The 19,944-nt window shown below is 36.9% G+C and overlaps 1 protein-coding gene across 4 annotated transcripts in view; it reads right to left on the bottom strand.

Moving 5' to 3' along the window:
* Nucleotides 1–284: 284 nt before the first annotated feature.
* The window catches only part of RNGTT (RNA guanylyltransferase and 5'-phosphatase), a 356,175-nt gene continuing 336,515 nt past the window's right edge, over nt 285–19,944 (bottom strand). For 2 of the 4 annotated variants that reach the window (XM_049897156.1, XM_049897124.1), the window contains 2 exons: nt 4,559–4,682; nt 286–3,105 (listed from right to left, as the gene is read on the bottom strand). In XM_049897156.1, coding sequence (XP_049753113.1) covers nt 2,942–3,105; nt 4,559–4,682 — 288 coding nt within the window. In that variant the 3' untranslated portion in view covers nt 286–2,941. Of the gene's footprint in view, nt 3,106–4,558; nt 4,683–19,944 lie in introns of all 4 variants that reach the window. The other 2 variants (XM_049897145.1, XM_049897134.1) reach the window with 2 other exon arrangements.

Genomic DNA, 19,944 nt, shown 5'->3' on the forward strand with positions numbered 1-19,944 from the left:
ATTCCATACTACAAAAATGTACAGTCAACCAAAAAATTTGATAGTTCATTATTTTATCACTTCAGAATATTTACTGCTGAATATTTCAAAAAGAATTAAACACATTAAAAAATAATATAACAATATGTACTCATACAGTAGACTGTTAAGATGAGATGGATGAACAGAAGTATTATAAACATCACAGAGATGTACTTCCCCCCCACTCCCCTACACTCCAAAAATAAAAGGTGCAAACTACACCCCGCCCCCCGCATCAATCAAACTTCTTCGTTTTTGAGGAAGAAATATAGAGGATTTTCCAAGTCTTTATGCTAATCTCTAGAGTGCAACAAAACCAGATGGATTATATTGGGCTGTAGTTGACAGCAGCAGGATCTGATGCCAGCAATAGAAGGGACAAAAAGACATTAGTTAATAAATGGTTAGCACAAAGGCATCACCAGTAAAACAAAGTAGATACATTTTCTGTTATTTTAAATCAGTAGTTTTATTACAATGCACACTGACACACAATTAGAGAAGGAATGTCCTGACATTTTCTGAGCATTTCATGGGAAGCAAATGTAACCATCCAGGCAGTAGGCATCCACACCTTTTCCAGATACAAACCAAAGACTTTTAACATGTGATAACTCAGGAAAGCAAAGTTTTCTTATTCTTGTCTATAAAATTTCAATCTCAGAAAATAGCTATTGTCAAGTGGGCTGGAAAGGGAAGTGTTTCCTTCATGATATTCCAAATCCTGTCTAGCTTTCCCACCTGACCTTCTAGATGACTTTTAATGAAGCTGCAGATGACAATGTGTTAAGGAGCTAACTGTGATCTAGTTATAGGGCTGACTATTATGCATCACTGTAATTGAAAGGAAAAGATAAATTAAGAAACTTAAGTTCTGCTAAAATGCACAAAGATGAGGAGAAAATATCTGGATGTACTCAGAATGAGATGCTCTTTTCACATAATTCATTTAAAAGGTTACAATTACCATAAACATTTTAACTCCATTAAAGATCACTGGCAAAGGATTGCTGGTATCTCTGCAAAAGGGCTCTGCCTTTACACAGGCTCAGAAGAAAGCAACATACTGTGTGGAAAGAGTCACTCACTATTCCAGGTGAAATAGACATCAGACTATTTGGAGTTGCATAGGATTTTTTTTTTTTTTTTTAATCTACTTTGTAAAATACACCATGAAACCTTGAAATTTTCCCTCTTATCAACAGTCACTGTAGCAGTCAGGTGTTTTAATCTCTTTAGCGCCCAAACACACAAAAGCACTCTAGGAAAGAAACACTAAATGGCATTTAGATAAATTCACCATACATTACGTAACTTGAGGACAACAAACAAAAAAAGCCCACGCATGACTCTAGTATTTCATGTAGAAAAGCACTGCAGGAGAAAACTTTCCTTAAAAACATTAAAACTCAGGTGAATATAAATACATTTTTGGTTAATCTGTGCTATCTCATATAGAAATCCTGTCAGATATTCAGTCTATCAGGTGACCCATTTAGATTTTCATGTCTGACTGTATTAGTAGAAGAATATACACTGTTGCATATACTCACATATATATGCATATACATATGTATACATATATAAAATTCAGATCATGAAAATTTGTTTTAAATACATATACTTAAAACCTGTACCTCTAAAAATAAATACATAAGCCTTTAACTGGCTAATTCTCAGAGTTCCTTCAAAAACCAGTCAAAACAGTTTCTCAAAACAATGGCAGGTGACCAATTAGCTGCTCTTTAAATCCAATACCTATTAGTCAATGTTTTAAAATCCAGGAATATAACAGAAATAACAGCCCCAGAACAGAATATAGATGCAATTCTGGCTTTGAAAATAAATGTCTTGGTTTCCTTGATGTTCAGTTCCTATAAATGTCTACTTCTTGCCTCTGCATTTATCTAGCAGTGGGAGACCATTTTCTAGTGACAGCATTCTATTCTATTGACATTCCCTTCTAATCAAAGTCAGTTGGCATTTCCTTTGCTGTTTTGTACGAGGGAACTAACACAACATCATTTGTATTTGATATCACTCCTATAGATCACAGTGAGTTGTGTGTTTTATTGTAATTTACAATGTGCTGATACCACTGAGGTACGGCAGAAGTAGCCTTGGCATTTAAAAAAAAGAAAACACTCCCAGAACAACACATAAAGGACTCGTGATGTATATCCAAGCTCTCTGAAGCAACTCAAAAGCATTGCCAGAATGTAGACAACGGGTATCTATGTTGTAGTTCAAACATAGAAACAGATGAAAATAATCAATATTCTTCCTCTAGAAAGGATGCAATTGACAAAAATGGAGCTTTACTTTCTACTTTTTCCCAAAAAAATTTTTTTTAATTCTTGATATAAACCAGACCAAGTTGTTTAATATAGTACAATACTTAACAACTTTGTCGTTTGTTTTGTAATACAGGAATCTCAAAATGTAAGAAATCCATGATAATGATAGCAGAATGTTTAACGCTGTTGCCTAAAATTTTTAAAAGGAAAATTGATCATAGTTGAAACGTTAACTTCTAAAAAATACAGTGTTCTATGCTCTCACAATTCCAGGTTACTAACTTTATAAATTAAAGGCGAAAGTTATCCATATATAAACAAGGCCTCTTTTTCATTGATTTCGATCTTGTTTAAACCTTTAGGTATTTCGATCTTCAGATCCCACAAGGTAAGGCTGAGCTTATCAGATATAAAGAAAATGTGTAAGTCCACGGTGTACTGTAGCACTGAGGAAACAAACACATCAAATATTTACAGGCTGGCTACAATACCTTTCTTAAAAAAAAAAAATTCAAATGTGTGTCAACATCAGCCACATTCTTTCTTCAATTTCTCTGGCTGCGAAAATGCGGTAATTACGTTTTTCTCTCATCTCTCCTCTCAACCCTGAAGTCAGGCTGGTCTTAGGTCAAAGGGTGCGGTCTTTTTGGAGGTGGTGGTGGCATAAGCTCTGTGTCAGGATCCAGGTGAGCCTTTCTCTTCTGCCCTTGAGAAGCTGCAGCACATCTGTCGATAAACTCAAAGAGCATCTCCTTGGTGACAGGGTTTGAGATGCTGTTGCACACAGCTGTGGACAAAGGGAGACGTCGCCTCACGTGAGGGTTAATTAAGCCAGCTGACTCATCCAAAACACACAAGAAAGAGGAAAGGCTTATCATTCCAATATGCTAAGCACTCCATTTTACAGATTTGGGTGACACGCTTCAGATTAAACTAGTCTCCTCTCTCCCTTGCCTCCCAAATGAGTGCTTTTCTAGGGGCTACTCTTTATTGTACTATTAATTGTAAAGCAAAACTTTCAGTATTTCGGTTATAAGCATGTCTTCACTATGGTTTCTGTATCCCTTCAAAACAGTTTTTATGGGGTTTTAATGTAACACAGTGCGTCACACATAGACCATGCTCAACCAAATTTCTACAGGACCTGTGTGCTGTAGTCCTTCACTCTCTTTCCTAAGGAAATCCACTCAGTGAGTCATCTAACAGGCGAGCACCATCCACCACTCCCTTTGAATTTGGAGGTTTCATTGTAGCTGGCTGACCGTATTTTTATAACTTATTTGGAGTACGATAACAAGATTACCTAATAAATAAAGCCTCTTCTCTTAAGTGATCAAAATTTAGTACCAGTCCTTTTAATTTTATTTACTTATTTGGTTTTGGAACAAAAGACATTGGCTTAATTATTCCTACTTTAAAAATTAACTCATCTTGTCTGAAAACGGATGCTAGTTCCAACAAGAACCCTTAAATGTACAGCAGTACCTTTTAAATTATAAAACCCATACTGGCAATTTCTGTATTTTCTCAGAAGCTTATCATATCATCGTCATCATCTACTGAGTACTCAAGAAGTACACAGTTCTATTAACCTTTAAGCTTGGCTTTTAGCTGTTTTTTCAACTCCACTACAAACGAATCCAGAGCAACAACAACTACTAGTAGTAGTTTATCATATCAACTTGAATCTGTGTTGATCCCCAGGAAAGATTTCACTACCCTGAATTCCCAAAGCACTCACATTGTACCCAAAGAACTCTGACAGCTACGACAGCATAGCAGGATTTTTTTTTGGATGATTTTCATTTACTTTGTTCTCCATTGTTTGTGAAGCTATTTTAGGAGCTGGAAATTACATTTTCCCCTGCTAATTTTGTCTTTTACCATCTGGCAAACAATGGTTTTTGTAGTTTTGAATAGATCTGAAATTATCATGGCTTTTGTTGTTGTTGTTCAACAAATTCAACTTGTATACAGCCCATTATCCTGCCCTTTAAACCTCTCTCTTGGGCGCACAAGGCCAAGCCCCCCAGTCTAGAGAGAACAACATACTAGTTGACTGGTCTCAAACAAGGTACAGCCCTGACAAAACACTATCCCATCAAACGAGTATGATGTCCTAGTGACTCTATGTCCCATCAAGCAGAACAACAAAGACAGCACAGTTTGGTTCTAACACCTTAACTCTTTTTTTTTTTTCTTCTTTAAGTGTAACAAAACTGATAGGTTGTCATACTTACCCATGGCAGTGTTGTAGGCATTAGGAAAACTTTTGTCTGTTCTCTGTCTCATGAAGACCCAGCTGTTATTCTCAAATTTGCATTCTATAATTTTATTGTCATATTGTTTTAGCTCTTTTGTCACCTGTTTTATAAGAGAATTGAGAAAAATATTTAAATCATTTGAAAGGCTTTGTGCTTCACTATGTGACAGACACATTAGGAAATGCCAAAAACAGCCCAGTAACTCTTCATGCAGCACTCTGTCATCTTACGTGTCTAATCAAGCCTAAGGATATGGTGTGCATTCCCTTGTACACACGCTCATTTATCCAACATTTTATAAATAGTCTTAAAAATGGCTGTCAATATATAGCAATTAAAAGCAGCTTAAGCAGAAACCAGCCACTTCTGGGCCAAATGCAAATATGTTACCATGGGGACCAACGCCTTCAATACTGCCGGTTGTCCCTATGGCTTTGGAAGACTGAGTATGCTGCTTAGGTTTCGTCAGCTTTCAGAAAGGTCTCACCACCTAAATTTCTATGTCAAACTCTGAGGAATTCCCTTTACTAGTTAAAATAAAAAGTCACACATAAAAAGTAAACACAAGGGTCAAATTCAGGCAATGTGTGTCCTAAATATTTTGCTTTTCAAGCAGTAATAACCAAATATCTATTCTTTAGGCTACTTACCCTTTCCATCTCCAAACTAGTATGAATTTAGAGATGAAGCTACTTTTGACTTTAATTGGTGGGTTTTTTGGCTACTTCATCTCAGATGATTGAATATGGATTACAACTTACTCTATCAAAGCTAGCAAGTATCCATGGTAACTATAAAAAAAACCTTCTAAAACATATTTCATCAGGCAGTGAGGATAGCTTTCATAAGTAGGAACCTAAGCTTATCTTTGCAGTTTTCAAATCAAATGCCAGTCATGGTAATATTTTAATTCTGTCCTCATCTTTCGCAGCTAACAACTTTTCCTCACAATATGGTAGATTGCAATCATTTAACTTCATTAGCATTATTTGAAATGCTCTCATTTTTCTACCCATATATTCACCACCACCTAGGAATATGAAGGGAAGCAAATTTTAAAAGATGTTTTCAATTCACAGATTAGGCAAGTATGTGTCTTCAAAACACTATCAGATTGTATTCCTACTCCCTTAATGAGTATTACACTTGATTGGAATATCTGCATGTTCACCAAATCCAACAGGCCCAATACATTCAGTGGCTCCGGAACTAGACCCGCCCCAAAAGGTGATGTTCCACTTAGTAAACTTGATAAATTTATTCTCAAATATTCATTATTTTAGTCTCAATTCCCTTTTCTTCCTTCCTAGGGATTCGTCTCCTTTTAGTTTTGATATGTTATCTAAATCCAAGTATTAGGCAACCAACACTTATGTTATATAGTATGTAGGGTCTAACAGAGACAAGTTTGTAAACCTTTCAGAGTATCTATTTCCTAATTTTTAAAATGGGCAAAGGAACTCCTAATTTATTGGGTCACTGGAAGAATTCTAAATGAAAGTGCCTGGCACACAGTAGACAACTAGTAAAACTGTTAATTAAGTATAAATTTAGAAAATAAAGGTTGCTTATTTAAAAACTTTGTAAGTAAATTCCAAAAACAGAACCATAATAACATGGAAAGGTATACTTTGAAAACAGTTGCCAAGAAAATTATGTCATATGCATTTTATAAGAATGGCTTGGTAGTCAACAATGTGCAGTTTGTACTTTTATGACTAGCAATTTCAGTAAGTCTTTATCAAATATTTTATCGTTCTTCTGTTCCCAGTTTCAGAATTGCTATAAATTATGTCTTGCCCAATCTGCTATAGCAATTAAGCAGTATTATAAACTATCTGTATATCTGCTTGGACATGCATTAGCAATCTGGGAGCCAGAGCTTTCCAGAAAAATGCATGCACCTGCCACTCTATTAACCTAAATGCATCTTCATGTTTTAAAACAGTATACCATTCTTCATTGATCACACCAGTTATATTTTGCAGATAGAAATACAGCAGGATACTCATTGGTTAGGTGGTACAATATATGTAACTGATAAAAATACCTCCCGTATGTGTGCAAACTAAAGACAGTTTTCACTAATGGTCAGATCAAGAGAATGACTGGCAGAGAGGGGAGGAGTTTAATTTTAATATCCAAATTCTAATTTGTTATGATGACAATAATCATCCTCAGCCAATTACATATTATTATTTACTAAAACAGGACCCTATTAGGCCTTCTAAATCAACTCTGTTATCTTTGCTAGAGCTAATGAGAGATTGAAAGTAGTAAGAATAAAATACTTATAAATCAGGATTTTACACCTGTACCTATAATTATATTGGATTAATGAGATATTACTGTTTTGGGGGAAAAAAAGAAAAGAGCAATACACAGTCTAATTCTATATTAGAAAAAAAATTTTTTTTTTTCTCTTATTAAGTACATTTTCATACTATTTGAATCCACCAATACTCTGTGGTCAAGAGACTATCAGATGAAAATGGGTCTAGCAGTGCTGAAGATTTTAAATGAGCAGTTCAAAGGTAATACCTGAATTGAACGGCCCGTAGCAGAGGCAACTAAAATCTCAATTGCTCCACTCTACCACTTTTTTTAAACAGAATACTTTTTTGTAACCTAATTGCTGAGTACAGTGCCAAGTCACAAAAGGCACACAATCAGTGTTGGCTGAACTGCCTGAACAAAGCAGGCAAAGATGCATTTCTGCTTCTAGCAGTGACCAGAAGCCTCTAGAATTACTGTCTCTGTTCCATGAGAGTACATATAAGAAAGAGCTCATCCTTCTGTTATAGAGACTGCACAAAGACTTTGGGAGGGGGATTTCTCTGAACTAATTTGCTCAGAAGACATTTTAAAATAACAAATACCTTAAGACTGAGAAAACTACCAGGGAGTTTGTTTGTTTTTAAACTTTTTTTTCTCCTTTCTCCTTCTCCCACCCCTGGTAGCCATTAAAGAATGTTTCTTTCTATGTATAAATCTTTTCTTGACTTTTTATAACAGTGGTCTCATACAATATTTGTCCTTTTGTGATTGACTGACTTCAGTCAGCATGATGCCCTCCAGATTCATCCATGTTGTGAGGTGTTTCTCCAGCTCGTTATTCTTTAATGTTGGGTAGTATTCCATTGTGTGTAGGTACCATAGTTTGTTTATCCATTCATCCGTTGATGGGCACTGCTATGGACTGAATTGTGTCCCTCCCAAAATGTGTGTCAACTTGACTAGGCCATGATTCCCAGCATTGTATGATTGTCCATCATTTTGTCATCTGATGTGCTTTTCCTATGTGTTGTAAATCCTACCTCCATGACGTTAATGAGGTAGGATTAGCAGCAGTTATATCAATGAGGCAGGACTCAATCTACAAGATTAGGTTGTGTCTTAGGCCAATCTCTTTGGAGATATACAAGAGAGAAGCGAGCAGAGAAACATGGGGACCTCATACCACCAAGAAAGAAGCAATTCCTTTTGAACCCGGGGTCCCTGTGCTGAGAAGCTCCTCAACCAGGGGAAGATTGATGACAAGGACTTTTCCTAGAGCTAACAGAGAGAGAGAGCCTTCCCCTGGAGCTGGCACCCTGAATTTGGACTTCTAGCCTCCTAGACTGGGAGACAATAAATTTCTCTTTGTTAAAGCCATCCACTTGTGGTATTTCTGTTATAGCAGTACTAGATGACTATGACAGGCACTTAGATTGTTTCCATCTTTTTGCTATTGTGGATGATGCTGTGATGAACATGGGTGTGCACGTATCTATTCGTGTCGTGCCTCTTATTTCTCTAGGATATATACCTAATATTGGGATTGCTGTATCATATGGTATTTCTATTTCTAACCTTTTAAGGAAGCACCATACCTTTTTCCATAGTGGTTGTACCATTTTACAATCCCACCAGCAGTATATCAGAGTTCCATTTTTTAAGCTTTTAATTTAAAAATAATTTTACATTTACAGAAAGTTGGGAGGACTACAGAGTTCCTATATACCCCTAATGTTAATATCTTACATATCATGGTACATTTATCAACTCTAAGATATTAACACTGGTACAACACTATTACTAAAGTACAGACTTTATTCAAACTTCATCAGGTTTTCCACTAATATCTATTAGTGGAAAATTACATTTTATTTAGTCATCATGTCTCTTTTAATCTGTGATCGTTTCTGTCTTTCCTTGACGTTTTCGAAGAGTACTGGTCAGATATTTTGGAGACCGATTCTCAATTTCTCATGAATAGGCTGATTTCGTGAATTTTTGGGAACATGCCGCACAGGTGAAGTGCTCTTCTCATTGTATCATATCTGAAAGGTATATGATCTCAACATGACTTAATATTGGTGATGTTAACCCTGGTCATTCGGTTAATTAAGGTTTCTCCACTGTAAAGTTACTCTTTTTTTCCTTGCCACTCTCTGTTGGTTAGTTGAGAGTCACTACACCCAGCCTCCCTCAGGAGAGGGAAATTAAGCTCCACTTCCTGGAAGGAAGAGTATCACCCAAACTGCAGACATTTATTAAAACCACCCAAAAAATTAATATATTTCTTCGGAGAGATGCTTTGAGGCTATACAAATATCCTAGTTCTCCTTAAAGTTTCACTCATTAATTTTGGCATTCATATGTGGATCCTGCCTGCAGTAATTATAACTGTAGTATTATAATGGAATTTTCTATTTCCTCCATTTCTTCTCTATTTATTATCTGGAACTTTTCTCTAAGGAAAATCTGTCCCTTCTCCCCATTTATTTATTTATTTGCTTATTTGTATCAGCTTGGACTCATGGATATTTATTTCTTTCTTTGGTTTATAATAAAATACTACCATCAATCATCTATTGCTCAAATTGTTCCAGTTTTGGCCAATGGGAGCCCTTTCAGGTTGGCTCCTTTGTCCTTTTGATTTACTCCCACTTTTTTTTTTTCTCTTTCAAGTCATTTTGTCTTTAATAACCCGACTGATTCACAATATTAAGATACAAATTTGTTCCCTTTAAAGAAGATGCTACCATGATTCCCTCACACAAGCATGATCAAAGGCTGGATTCCAAAGAGCAAGGGTGGTAAACAGGGCTTCAAGGCTCACAGACTACAGAGCTTGGTTACAGAAAGTCTCCAAGGGGTAGCAGGGAGCAGAAAAGACATGAAATAGGAGGGACCTTCAGTACACAGGGTGCGGTTGCTGGGTCATGAGCATCTTGAAGTGTTTCTTGATGGTAATTCAGTGTCACGAACACTTGTCGTCCGGGGAGGACAGAGCAGGATGGGCTGAACAGGTCTGTTGGCCCATATGGTCAAACTTCTTCAAGCATATAGACCTAGTCTCCCTCCTCGTTAATACTGGGGAAACATGACCAAACTTCTGGCAGATGTTCCAATTCCCTCTGCAATAGCATCTGCAGCTTTATCTCCTACTTTTTTTTTTAAAAGCATTTACTTTGTGACAATACAAGATACTCTAGGCTCATCTTGTATTTTCCCTACCCCAGCCCTAGAATCAGCTATTTCCCCACAGAGCCCTCTACCAGGGATTTTTAAAGAACAAGATTATCCTTCAACAATCAAGGCTATGCTAAAAAGTATCACCACCACTTGTTCTGGTCAGAATTTCATATTATTATTTAGAGGGAGGGAGGGATAAAGGAAGGAAGAGAAGAAAGGAGAGAAGGAAGAGGAGAATGAATAAATACGATTATATGTATGTTTATACACAGAGGTTTCCACACTATCCTTTTGAGTTGCTGTATGGAGTTAAGTTAGACTGGCCTTTTTCGTTTCTGAAGTTGTAATTCTACTTTTTGATAATTCAAACTCTGCCTCTGTAGTATGGCAGAAGGCCGATTTTAAAAACATATCTCAGGAGATAAACTCAAAAATCTTGCATTCATGTAAATAACTTCAGTTTCCTAGAATAAAAGGAGAAGCTCTGGTGGTACAATGGCTAAAGCTTGGCTACTCACCAAAACTTCAGCAGTTCAAACCCACCTAGCAGCTGTGTGGGAAAAAAGACCTGGCAATCAGCTCCCATGAAGATTAATTACAGCCTAGGAAACCATATGGGGCAGTTCTACTCTGTCATATAGGGTCTCTATGAGATGGAATCAACTCAACAGTGCACAACAATATGAATGAAGGTAAAGAAAATAAAACAAAAAATAAATCAGAAATGATATGGAGTTATAAAGGTTTTCCATGTGGTTTCCGAACAATAAATAGAACTTAAATCTGAATTATTAGATAAATAATCTTTTAGAACTATTGCATTACAGTAGGGCAATGACATATCACTTTTAGAAAGTGCATTCATCTACCAAAGTAAAACACTTGACAAGTGACCCTTTTTAAAAACATCCCAGACCTGACTTACCACTTTGAAAAAAGCTCCTCCACTAAAATCTATTGGTGTTTATACCTCTATAATGAAGAACTACTGTGTAAATAACACACCTTGCATTTGCTGGGTTAGAAACACAGCAGCAGGAAGTCTCCTTCATGAATGGTAGAGTCTTTAAGCCCTTCAGCTGGGCGTCTGATTAATGAAAGTAGCCAATTAAAAAGAAAGCAATTAGAACTCTCTTATTCATCTTATTACAGACAAGTTACACCTCCAAGGTGTATGAAATTCACACTAAAATACAGTTTATTTTCTACTAATAAAATCAGAGTTAGTCATAGTTATTATTCAAAATATAATAAATCTTCATATAAAATATCTGGACAAATAAACAACACGTTAAAGCCCGTTACTGTCGAGTCAATTCAGACTCATATCGACCCTATGGGACAGAGCAGAACTGCCCCATAGGGTTTCCAAGGCTTAAAAAAAAAAATTTTTTTTTTTTTTTTAATCTTTACAGAAGGAGACTGCCATATCTTTCTCCTACCGTTAGAAGCCAAGAGCTTAACCAATGTACCACCAGGGCTCTTTAAACAATAGTTTAGTATGGTGAAATTAGGAAAGACTTTTACTTTCTTCTTTGTGCTTTGTGCTTTGCTGTATTTTCCAAGTTTCCTACATTATACATGCTTAACTTTCACAGTTTTTTTAATAAAAAAAATTCTAAAATGTTTCATAAGTGATAAACATCAAGTTGGTTTTTAATGTAGAAGTAGAAAATGATAATAAGAAAGAAACATTGAAATGGAAATGGGAAACAAAAAATCTTGGGATAAGGCCTAAATCCACAATTCCCAAACTCCGATAATGTGCCCCAGGGTGCTACAGCAAACTCACAGGGGCACAGGGGGGTATTTTAAATTTGAGGGGAACACAGTGACAACTGTTGGACACCATGCAAACTACCAGTTAAAGGGAGTTGAAAATTGCAGTACTAGATTCCTTTAGATGACAGCATATCTTAGAAAAGCTGAATTTTCAGCAGTTACTCTGATAAAAACCAAGTACTGTGTGATAACTCAATGTGGAACAGGAATGGGTGTAGTGATGTCCAATCTGATTCTAAGGCTTGAGAAGTTATGCAGTCCTAACATGTGCTATGTTGTTAGGACTTAATTAGTTGTTTGGATCCACCTATTTAGTATATGGAATTGTTAGATACAAGTGGTCCCCGACTTACAAGGGGATTCCATTCTGATGACTGTAGTACATTAGTTCTGACATAAGTTGAATACCTTTTTTTTTTTTTAGTTCTCATAGCCTGTTATATGGCTGTGTTTTGAACAGTAAATTGTAACACTGACCTGCAAGTGGACACCTGAGAATAACATCAGCAAATTACATGCTGCAGCATTGTATGTAGTTACTAACCATAAAAAAAAAAAAACAAAAAAAACCATAAGATGTACAAAAAACTCAAAAAACAAAAAACAGACAGTCTTAAGTCCAGTTCGTCGTAACTTGAATTAAGTGGTAAGTCGGGGACTACCTGTATTTCTCTTGGCTTACAGGTGCTGTGAATGAGGTACATTGAACCAAGAAAATCTGGTAATCTCTACACTAAGTCTTTCTCATTCATCCTCCCCCAGACCCTAATCTCTAAGCCCACACATAAGTTTATATCTAGCACTTAGTGAAAACCAACCAGAATAGTGAAAAGCTTTGCTTGAGGTACAGAAACCAGGTCATGGCACAGAATGAGAATTTCCATTATGTTAGTTTAATTTTGTCTAGAGCATTAAAATATGTACTCCTCATTGATCTTCCCTCCCCATTGTCAGCATCACAGCCAGTGTAAAGTAAACTTCCAGGGAAGATGTGTACTGAATTTAAGAGAACCATGAACCTCAGCCTATTCAACCAGTTTCTGCTTTTTATGGTTGGTTATGTAAAGTAAGCCAGTACTATCTTAAGACTCTATGTCCCTCCCTCCCTTAATTTTTCTCCTCCAAAACACAAGGTTTCAATGCAAAATATCCTGTTTGTCACATGAACGAACATAATGCGTTTATACTTCCCATTTCCGGTTGCCTAACATGAAGGCAATGGCACTAGAAGTCTTTGCTATCATGGGATTAAAAGCCACATTTTCCCTTTTGACAGTGAAGAATGTGTACAGGAAAGGGAAAGATATGGAAAATTTCTTCATTATTTCCTCCCTTTTAAACTGGTCAGGCAATATCAACAATTTCTGGAACTGTCTGATTATGTTTATATAAATAAATATTTATAACTTACTTTCTGAGCACTTAGTATGTGTTAGGAGCCCTGGTGGCACAGTGGTTAAGTGTTTGGTTGCTAACTGAAAGGTCAGCGGTTTGAACCCACCAGCAGCCCGCTCCATGGGAGAAAGATACAGCAGTCTGCTTCCGTAAAGATTTACAGCCTTGGAAACCCTATGAGGCAGTTCTATTCTTTCCTATAGTATTACTATGAGTTAGAATCGACTCAATGGCAGTGGGTTTAATTTTTTTTTGGTTTTGGTTTAGTATGTGTTAAGTGTTAGTATGTGTTAAGCACATTAGTGACTTACATACATAATCTCAATTAATTTGAACTGCAAATTTATGAGGTAGGAATTACATCACTGCCCCTTTTACAGGCATGGTGACTGAGGCTTAGAATAGTTAAATAAGCCACCCAAAGTCACAGATCTAGAAAGTGGCACAGCTGAGTTTACAAATATAAAGTTTCAAATATATGTTTTCCTGTCCAATGCCACACTACCATTTCATATCCTACCACCTATTTACAGGGCCTGGAAGTTTATGAAACAAATGTAGAAGGAAAAAACAAAATGAAACAACAAAAAAGGTCATTTCCTGCTCAGATTTTCACTGAAATTGGGTACAGAAACCTCTGCACATATAAGCATAAAAAACCAGTCATGAAAACACAAAAACATCAGGCCTCACTCCGCCACGGCACTTGGCGTTCTTGCCGCAGGGAGTGTGTAGGCATACTTTGGTAACCTAATCCCTATATCTGTCTTAATATCTTAAGGCAACTCCAAGAACGGTGGAGGCAACAAAACAGGGCTCCAAAGTATTAATACACAAAACCTTTCTTGAGACAAGTTTTTTTTCTTTTTTTGCATCTGCTGTTATTTTAAGTTTTTAACAGCCTGTTCTACACTACAATCGAAAGAGAAGTAAATGTTTCTAGTTAAAAGTAAAGTTTATAAAATATTCTCAATGATTAAACATCTATATACCTAGTGGGCATATGAGTACTAGTTATTCTACAGAATTAAACCAAAGATAGCTTTGCTGGATGGTAAGCATCTTAGAGCCAAGTATCCAACCACTTTGTTATTTACTATGATCACTGGCATTCTCTAATCTACTCCAGTGTGGCTTCCTCTTTCTCTACCCCAGTGAAACTCTTGCGGAGGTCATCAATAACCTCTATGTTGCTAAATCTAATGGATATATTTTATTTGACCTCTCAGCATTACCTTACAGTTAATCACTGACTCCTTATAACATTTCTCTTTTCGAGGCCTCAGGATACACAATCTGGTTTTCCTCCTCTATCCTCTGCCATTCCTTCTCAGGCTTCTTTGCCAATCTCCTCTGAAGCTGGCAAGTCCCTCAGGGCTTGTTACTGGGCCCTTTTCTCTTCTCTCTCTACACATGTTCTCAAGGCAATCTCATTTACTTCTATAGCTTTAAATACCGTCTATTTTTTTTTATATGTAGATAACCTCCAAATTTTATCTCCTACCATCTTTTCTGAGCTCTAGACCCATTCTTCCTTCTAATCAACAAATATTATTTTGCAGCCATGTGCCAGGCACAGTGTTGTGGACTAGTGATTCAAGGGTAAACAAGACAGACACAACCCCTGCCCTCTGGAATGTATTGTCTGGTGGGAAAGGCAGATAATAGACATGTAAATAATTACAAATTGTGATAAAGGCTATGAAGAAAACAGTGTGTAACTGAGACTAATGAAGGAAGAAAGATATCTGGCTTTAGGCAAGGTAGTCTGAGGAGACATTTGGTTGAGACTTGAAAAATAAGAAGCCAGCTTATATAAGGAAGGAAGGGACAGAAAGAAAGAAGGAGAAAAGTAAGTAGCTGTGTATGTTTGGGGAGGGTGGGAATATACAAACTTCAAGCAACGATTAACAAGGTATCCAAAAACTTGATGTACAAAAGTTCTTAAGCTCTTAGCATGTTGACAATAAAGAATGTTCTCCACAAGCCTTTGGAGGGAGTTTCACGTATACCTGACCCATTCCCAAACTCTTCTTCTTATACTCCATATAGCATTTTGGCCAGCTGCTTATTTGATACCTTTGTTTGAATGCCCCAGATTTCTCAAACCCAACAGGTTCAAAACACAGCTTTGTATCTTCCCCAAAATCTATTCTTGTTTTCTTCATCTCAATAAACGACACCTCTATTCACGCAGTGTCCTCCCTGACCCCTTCCTTTTTCTTTTCCTGCATATTCAGTCCATTACTAAGGCCTACCAATTCTACCTAAAATATACTCTGAATATGTCTGTTTGTCCCCAAATCATAGCCCAAGCCAGCACGGACTCTCAGATTTCTCCAACAGGTTCCAAACTAGTCTCTTCTATTCCCTACCCCCCGCCCCCAATCCTTCAATTCTTTACACTGCAGCCAGGCTGATCTTTGAAAAAAAAAATGTAAATCCAATCAAGTCGCTCCCTGGACTAAAAGAAAAGGATTTAAAAGACATACAGATTGGAATGGGAAAAATAAAATGGTCTCTATTCACAGATAACATAACTGCTTACATAGGAAACATCCACAAGGAGGCTCCTGGAACTATTATTAAGTAAGTTTAGCAAGGTTACAGAATACAGAACTAATCATATTTCTATATATTAGCAACAAACAACTGGAAGTTTAAAATAAAAACATACTATTCACTATAGCACTGAAAACCATGAAATACTTAGGTATAAAAATCTAAAAAAAATATGTGCAGGATCAGTATGCTCACTACACAGTGAGAGAAATCAAAGAAGACTTAAATAAATAGAAAGATACACCATGTTTACAGGTTGAAGATTCAATATTGTTAAGATGTCACACTTTGCAAAGCGATAGAGATTCAATGTAATCACAATCAAAGTCCCAATGGAGTTTTTTCACAGGTATCAACAACCTCATTCTAAAATTTACATGAAAAGGCAAAGGAACTAAAATGGCCAAAACAGTTTTGAAAAAGAACAAAGTTGGAGAACTGACACTAACTGATTTCAAGACTTAAGTAACAGTAACCAAGACAGTGTGTCTTGGTGAAAGGAGAGCCGCACAGATCAATGGAACAGAACAGAACCAGATCCACAATAGAAGGTCAACTGATTTTTGGCAAAGGCTATGCAATGAAGAAAGAACAATGTTTTCAACAAACAGTGCTGGGACAATTTGAAATTCATATGTAAAATAAGGAACCTCAACCCGTATCTTTTACCTTACACAAAAATTAGTTCAAAATGGAAAAGAGACCTAAAACTATAAAACTTAGAAAAGAAGAAAATATCTGTGATCTAGGGGTAGGCAAGATTTCTTAGAAATAACACAATCCATAAAATTCAAAATCAATAAACTGGGCTGCATAAATATTAAACACGTATGCTCTGCTAAAGATATAGTTGAGAATGAAAAGACAAGACAGAGACTGGAATAAAATATCTGCAAATCACATATCTGACAAAGGACTTGTATCTAGAATATAAAAAGAACTCTCAAAACTCAACAATAAGAAAACAACTTAAATTTGGTAACAGCGGTGATGGTTGCACAACCAGGTGAAAGTAATTAATGTCACTGAATTGTACATGTAAAAAATGTTGAAATGGAAATCTTTTTGTTATATGTGTACTCACCATAATAAAAATAATTAATTTAAAAAAAGGGGGGGAATGGGCAAAAGATTTGAACAGACATTTCACCAAAGAAGATATATGGATGGCAAATAAACACATGAAAATATGCTTAACATCATATGCAAATTAAAATCATAAAGAGATACTACTATACACCTATTTAGAATAGCTAAAAAAAAAAAAAAATGACAACATCAAGTGCTGGTATGAATGCAAAACGGTGTAGCCACTTTGTGAACAGTTTGGCAGTTTCTTTGTAAACATACACTTACCATAAAATCCAACAATCCCTCTCTAGGTTATTAACCTAAGAGAAATAACTTATGTTCACATAAAAAACTGATACAAATGTTTCAGTGGTTTTATTCATAGTCACCCAAAACTAGAAGCAACCCAGAAGCCCTTCAATTGTTCAAAAGATAAACAAAATTGTGGTACAGCCATAAAATGTAATATTATCCAGCAATAAGGAAGAAATAACTATTGATAAATGCATAACATACATGAATTTCAAATGCAATATGCTATATTTAAAGAATTCAGACTCAAAAGGCTACAGGATATGTATGAGGATCAACTGCAATCTATTCCATTTCTCTAACACCAACTAAATTGAAACAATTCAATTCTACTTTAAAGCTATTCAATTCAATTCCAACCCAACTGCAGATGCAGTACTTCTTCCTTTGTTCCTAACCACAAGAGCCAGGTCAGAATTCACAAATAAAAAAGGCACAGTCCTCAAGACTACCAAGTCTGCCCAAGACCTTAGATGCCAGTTGCAAACTTGAGGGTCCCCACAATACCCTCACTTCTGTCCTGCTGGCTTCAAATGAGGAGTTCCCTCTACCACCTAGGATATCATCTGTAAGCTTGAGGGTTCCCAAAGCTCCTCTCACTTCTGACCTGCTGTCTCTCACTACTCTCTTGGGTTTGATAATTCACTAGAATAACTCACAGAAAGCACTGTACTTATGACTGCAGTTTTATTATAGCAAAAAGGATATAAATGAAGAAATGTATAGGGCAAGGTCTGGAAGGGTTCCCAACATGGAGCTTCCATGTCTCAAAAAGGGAGCACTACCTTCCCATGTGAATGTCATCACCAACCAGGAAGCCGAGGGAGCTTCCATGTCCAAAGCCTTTACTGGTGCCTCAATACATAGGCATGGCTGATTGAATCATGCCCTCTTCCCTAGGTCAGCTGATATCACTCGGTGGGCCTGTCTGGCATGGTCAGCCCCCACTTGAGCCATTCCCTTAGCATAATCTGTTAGGTAGGTACAATCTGGACCCCACCTCAAACGTTCTTCAGTCCCTGGGAGAAATTCGAACGTTTAGAGGTTTCTCTCTCCGGAACCAAGGACAGAGACCAAATTCTTGGGGTAAAGTTAACCCCACACTACAGAATTCCATTTACATGTCATTCTAGAAAAGGCAAAATTGTAGGAATAGAAAACAGATCAGTGCTGCAGGTGTTGGGCATGGAATGAATGGTTGATTACAAAGGGGTAGTGTCATAGTTATCTACCGCTACTATAACAGAAATACCACAAGTGGATGGCTTTAACAAATAGAAATTTATTCTCTTCCACAGTTTAGGAGGCTAGAAGTTGGAATTCAGGGTATCAGCTCCAGAGGAAGGCTTTCTCTCTCTATCGGCTCTAGGACAAGGCCCTTGCCATCAATATTTCCCTGATCCAGGAGTTTCTCAGCTCAGGGACCCTGGGTCTGTTAGAATTTGGTACTAGGAGAGTGGGGGTGTTGCTCTAACAGATACCTAAAATGTGGGCTCAGTTTTGAAATTGTGAACAGGTAGACGCTGGAAGAGTTTTAAAGTGCCTAACAGTAAAAACCTAGGTTGCCTTGAAGATACTGTTGGTGGAATTATGATATCAAAGACAATTCCGTTAAGGGCTCGGAAGGAAATGAGGAGAGCTATAACATCAGAGACGGTGCAGATGGCAGGCAGCAGCAGCAGAACCAGGAGACTGGGGAGACAGCACAGAGGCTGACTAATGGAGCAAGAGTGCTGAGTGCCTTCGGGTAGGAGGGTTCCTGGAGGAGTGGGATGCCTCTGGAGAGGAGAGGACCTCCTACACCAAGAGAAGAGAGTGGGGAGCAGAGCACCCTCCCTTGGGACCCAGCATGTCAGTGCTGGGAAGCTCCTAGACCAGTGACTGATGATAAAAACATTCCCTCAGAACTAACAGAGAGAGAAAGACTTCCCCTGGAGCTGGTGCCCTGAATTTGGACTTCTAGCCTCCTAAACTGTGAGAGAATAAATTTCTGTTTGTTAAAGCCATCTACTTGCGGTATTTCTGTTATAGCAGCACTAGATAACTAAGACAGGTAGCATATGGAATTTTTTTGAGGGATGATGGAATTGTTCTGAATCTTGATTCTAGTGGTAGCTATACACCCGTATGCATCTATCTAAACTTTATACCAAAAAGAGTGAATTTATCGTATGTAAATTTAAAAAGGCGTGTTAAAACAAAAAGGAAGTTTAAGAGACATGTGAATTATAAAAAGTAAACCCAATCATGCCATTCCCATGTCAATGGCTTCCCATTACAAGGTCCTAACTGACAAAGCCCCAGCTTATCTTTCCAGCTCTTATAAACTGTTGTAGAATGCCCTACACTTTTCCATTATATTATTTATTATGTATAAATTTTTTGTTGTTATTTAATATCTGACAACCAGAATCATTAATAATTACTGAACACTTACTAGATGTTGAGTACTGTTCTAAGTGCTTTACATGCAATTTACTCAATCCTTGCAACAAGCCTAGGAAGTAATTATTTGTTCCGCATTTTAGACACAGGGGAGTTGAGTAATTTGACCAGGGTCTCAAGCTAGTAAGTGGCAGAGAAACATACTGTAACTTTACTAGGTTCTCTAATTTAATCTTTATAACAATTCTAAGAAATGTCCAGATATAAAAACTGAAACCCAGAGAGCTTATCTAACTTGCAGAAGGATACAGAGCTAATTTGTTTTGGTATCAAGATTCAAATGCTAAGTCTTTGTGAATCAAAAACCTGTGGCCTTCTTTTCCATAGGAATCAAG

This window comes from Elephas maximus, chromosome 1, assembly GCF_024166365.1.
Source record: "Elephas maximus indicus isolate mEleMax1 chromosome 1, mEleMax1 primary haplotype, whole genome shotgun sequence".
NCBI lineage: Eukaryota > Metazoa > Chordata > Mammalia > Proboscidea > Elephantidae > Elephas > Elephas maximus.